This window comes from Microtus pennsylvanicus, chromosome 8 (assembly GCF_037038515.1).
Source record: "Microtus pennsylvanicus isolate mMicPen1 chromosome 8, mMicPen1.hap1, whole genome shotgun sequence".
Classification (NCBI taxonomy): Eukaryota; Metazoa; Chordata; class Mammalia; order Rodentia; family Cricetidae; genus Microtus; species Microtus pennsylvanicus.
This window is the reverse complement of record NC_134586.1, coordinates 14,775,891-14,780,845: the sequence shown is the minus strand read 5'-3', so window position 1 is coordinate 14,780,845 and position 4,955 is coordinate 14,775,891. Positions and strand designations below refer to the sequence as shown.

General features: G+C 44.7%; 1 protein-coding gene across 1 annotated transcript; it reads right to left on the bottom strand.

Annotated features, from left to right (window-relative positions):
- Positions 1-619: 619 nt before the first annotated feature.
- LOC142855436 (phosphatidylethanolamine-binding protein 1) lies at positions 620-1,183 on the bottom strand. Its single transcript, XM_075981931.1, has one exon. The coding sequence runs from the start codon at positions 1,181-1,183 to the stop codon at positions 620-622; it is 564 nt and encodes a 187-aa protein (XP_075838046.1).
- Positions 1,184-4,955: the final 3,772 nt, after the last annotated feature.

The window sequence follows — 4,955 nt, the reverse complement described above, 5'->3', positions numbered from 1 at the left end:
TTCCCTATCGCTTTCCCCAGTTCTTTTGAATGGAGTCACGTGACACAAATACTTCTTCAGATGTGCTGACTGGGATTATCCAGGAAGCGAAGTCTCTGGGTGTGCTGGCGGGAGACAGGATTTAAAACACATCTCATTAGATGGGGCCACTGTGCACCAGCTCCTCATCAGAATGGAGGCGGAGGCAGGCATCACAGCTGTCTCTTCATAACGAAGGACATTTAGCCTTCTTCCTGTAGACCTGGTCTTTTTACTTGGGTTTTCTTTCTTTCTTTCTTTCTTTCTTTCTTTCTTTCTTTCTTTCTTTCTTTCTTTCTTTCTTTCTTTCTTTCTTTCTTTCTTTCTTTCTTTCTGCCTTCTCTACTCTTGGAGTTACTATTCTTTTAAAAACAGAGTAACAACCCCATCACAGTGGCAAATAGCCACCAGATGGAGCTTAAATTTGACCAAAACAAACTGGAGTCTTTAGGGCAAGCAACAAGCAAGAGTCACCTAAACTACTGCCCCCAAACAGCCGGAGTCTCCCCTGTGCAGGGTGGGAGCGAGGAGAGAGTCTTGTTACTCATTGTTCAGTCCCATGACACTGCAGGGGGGTGGCTAGGACTGGCAAGCGACTCCCCTATTTCCCAGACAGCTGCTTGTACAGCTTGGGTACATAATCGTCCCATTCCGCCTGGTAACACGTGCCGGCTACCGGGGCTCCCAGGTGATACTTCTTGCGGAAAGCCGCCACCTTGAATTTGCCGCGGTGGTCTCCTGACCTGTTGCTGAGAATGGGCTCGTCACACTTCAGTGGCTTGTCCTGCTCGTACACCAGCCACACGTAGCGATGGAGGCCGGTGCCACTGGGAGGCCCAGAACCCACATAATCCGAGAGGACCTTCCCACTGCTGATGTCGTTGCCCTTCATGTTGACCACCAGGAAATGGTGCCACTCCCTGTACTTGGGGTCTTTCCTGCTGGGAGCATCCGGGTCTGTGAGGACTAAGGTGTAGAGTTTCGCTGGGTCAAGGCCATCCCATGAAATGCTACTGGGTCTGTTCTTAACCTGAGTAGGTGTCAGCACTTGTCCCAGCTCATCCAGCTCCACTCCAGCGTAGGTGACCTGCAGTGGGTGTTGTGGGCGCTCATCCACCTCCTGTAGGCTCAGCGGCCCGGTCCACTTGCTGAGGTCTGCGGGCATGGCGAGACGCTGTGGTGGCAGTTGGGTACAAACAGCTGGACCCCACGTGCGACGCAGAGAACCGACTGGTGACCACGTGAGCCCTGTAGCCGCGGGAGCACACCCCTTTGCCTACTTAGATACCTCAATGAATGATCCAAAAAAAGAGTATTAAGAAATCAATTCAACTTTTTAAAGTGCTAAAATTTAAAAAGGCGAGAATAAATTTGACAAAACTTATGAAAAGCATAGTGTGAAAAGTACAAGATATTGTTGAAAGATACTCAACAGGCTCTAAATAAATGGAAATCGCTTCATGCGTGTGGATCAGAGTTAGCACTTGCCAAGACATAAGCATCCTTCAGGATGGTGTGTGAACTCAGTGAAAATCCTACGCAAATCTCAGCTTCTCTGTAGAAACTGCTGAGTTTGCAAGGGGCCAGAATAGGTCAAAACTAATCTTGAGAAAGAAAAAGTTGGAAGACACACATTTTTTTTAATGTAAAGTCAGCACAAAACAACAATAACTGAGGCAGTGGTACACCAGCATCATGAGAGACCCAGGGGTCTGTGCACCGGTGTTGGATCCAGGTGAAGAGATCTTTTTCATCAGACACCAAAGCACTCACCAGGGGAGAATACAGTCGTCAGTAAGTGGTTCTGAAATCACTGGACACCTGTAGGCAACGGGATGCGTCGGGCCCCAACCTGAATACCAGGTACAAGTTACTGCAAAGCAGAGCAAGGACTTAAGAGTAAGAATTCATAAAACTTTTGGAAGAAAACATACGGCTGCATTTTTATGACTTTGGATTTGATAATAGGTTCATCCCAACTCTCCCACCAAGATGTGGGTTGGTAATGGCTCAATGGATAAAGGCACCCATTGAGAAGCCTCAGGACTCAGGTTTGATCTTCAGGACCCATTTGGTGGAATTTATTCTCTGCCCTCCACAGGTGTGCCACGGCAGACAAGACTGCACACAACACACACATAAAGTAGTGTAACAAATCAAAACCAAACAAATAAAATACACTAAGACATGAGCCACAAAAGAAAAATAAAAAATTGAACTTCACTAGAATTAAAGTATATCTTGTTTTCCAAAAGTATTATTAACAATGAGAAAGGCTGAGCTAAGGCCAGGAAGATGGCTGGCTCGTAGGTAAAGGTGCCCGCCACTAACAAGACTATCTGAGTTTGATCCCTGGGCCCCCACATGGTTGAAGAAGAGAATTAACTTGCATAGGTTGTCCTCTGACCTCTGCACACAGGCAGTAGCTCATTCCTTAACATCTACACTAAATAAAAATTTTTTAAAACGTAATTTAAAAAAAAAACAAGAAAAGGCAACCTATATGTAAATCTTTTAAATTAACTAATTTATTTTTACATATCAGTCCCAGTTCTCCTTCCATTCTCTCCTCCTGCTCCCCACCTCCTACCCATTCCTCAGCGAGTTAAGGCCTCCCCTGGGAAGTCTACTAGGTCTGTCCTGTCCCCTACTTGAGGCAGGACCAAGGTGTTATTCCCCCCACCCCCACCCTGTGCCTAGACTGAGTAAGCTATCTCTCCATAGAGAATGGTCTCTACAAAGTTCACGTATTAGAGTAAGATCCTGGTCCCACTGCCACTGGCCCTATATACGGCCCAAGCCACACCCTTGTCACCTGTATTCAGGGGGCCTCGCTCGGTCCTAATCAGGTTCCCCAGTTGTCAGATGATGAGACCCTTTAATACAGTTCCTCACGTTGTGGTGACCCCCAAAATAAAATTATTTTGTTGCTACTTCATGAATGTAATTTCACTACTGTTATGAATCACAATGTAAATACCTGGTATGAAGGATATCTGATATGAGACCCCCAAAGGAGTTGAGACCCACAGTTTGAGACCCACTGCTGAGGTCTCTACAGTAGAGTTTCTTTCTCGGGACTCTTGGCGGGAGGGAATAGAAGAGGACAAACAAACTTGAAACATGGCATTGGATTAAAGAAACAATGTTTCTGGAAGCCACAAGCAGCTAGGCAACTTAGAAGATGCTGCGCTGCCTCTGCCCTATTCTATCTCAGCCTCTCTCTGTCCTGTCTACCCCTAAGTATCTGCAGTCCCAACCTCAAGCCGTGTCCTCTGGGCACTGCCCCTTTTCCAGGCTGACCACAGCCTCCATTCCTGGTTTTCCAGGTCCTCGCACTATGCCTGAGATTTTCATATGCTTGACGAATGGTTGAATCGTTCCAACTCTCCCGACTGCATCCGTACTTCTCCTCTGTGTTGCTTTTCTTTTTCTTTTTTTATTGTTTTCATTGAGCTATATATTTTTCTCCTTTTCCCTCCCTTCCTCCTCCCACTTCCCTTTTATCCTCTCCCATAACCCCCACGCTCCCAATTTACTCAGAAGATCTTGTCTTTTTCTACTTCCCATGTAGATTAGATATAAAGTGAGTTTTTAGACATTTTTGCTGATCACATATTTGGTAAAAGGCTTATATCTTGAATCTATAAAGAATACTACCAAGCTGGGCAGTGGTGGTGCATGACTTTAATCCCAGCACTCAGGAGGCAGAGGCAGGCAGATCTCTGTGAGTTTGAGGCCAGCCTGGTCTACAGAATGAGTTCCAGGACAGCCAGGACAACACAGAGAAACCCTGTCTTGAAATACCCCCCAAAAGAATATTTACAATTTAATAATAAATTCTAACTAATTTAAACAAAGGATTAAGGCTTGGAGCAGACATTTCTCTTAAGAAGACACACAAACAAGCAAGAACACAAGGAAATATGGTAGACATTGTATGTCATCAGAAAACGCAAACCAACATCTTAATGTCAATCATACCCACCTAGATTCACTAGAATGAAAAACTCAGACACTAAGTGTCAGAAGGTCCCTGGAAAAATCAGTATCCTAATAGACTCCTGGCAGAGAGGAGAAACAATACTGTTTGTTTCTCCGGTGACTGCCCATAAAATTACTTTACTACCCAGCTTCAGCTTCTGGATATACACCCAAGAGAAGTGGAAAAATATATCCACATAAAAGTTGTGTATCGGTGTTTATAGTAACAGTATTCAAAATAGCCCCAAGTTGGAAGCAACCCAATGTCCATGAACGGATGAACGGATAAGCAAAATGTACTTAAATACAATGGGGACAGAATTCTCCTCAGCCATAAAAGGAAATGAAGTTATGATACATGCTATAACATGGATGGACTTTGGAAACTGGAGGGTAATGCCTGTTAGTTAGAAAATACTACACTCTGGGCCAATGAGTTGAGTCAGCAGGTAAAGGTGCTTTTCGAACAAGCCTGGTGACCTGAATTCCATCTTCAGAACCCACAGAGAGTGGAAGGAGAGAACAGACTGACAAAGCAGTCCTCTGACCCTCATTGCAGTGTGACATGTGATCCCCACCTCCCCGAATCACACACACACACACACACACACACACACACACACACACACACAAATACATTTAAAATAAAAAACCCAGTCTATATGAATCTACTTCTGTAAAATGTCTCTAAAAGACATATCTACAGAGATGAATATAGAAGCGGTTCAGGGGTTGCTTTGTGTGGGGAAATGAGGAGCTGACATCTCAAGGGCCCAGGATTCCTTTGCCATGAAGAAAACATTCTCAGCTTGAGGGTGTTGGTGGCTTACATGTATCTGTGACTATCCTAAAAAGCCACTCAACTGTACCTTTAAAGGGACTGAATTGTATGACACGTGAATTATATTTTCATAAAGCCATTATGTAAAACCAACAAAGGCCATAAAGAGATT

Coding starts and splice junctions, on each gene's coding strand:
- LOC142855436 (XM_075981931.1), bottom strand. CDS start 1,183: ATGCCCGCAGACCTCAGCAAGTGGACCGGGCCGCTGAGCCTACAGGAG.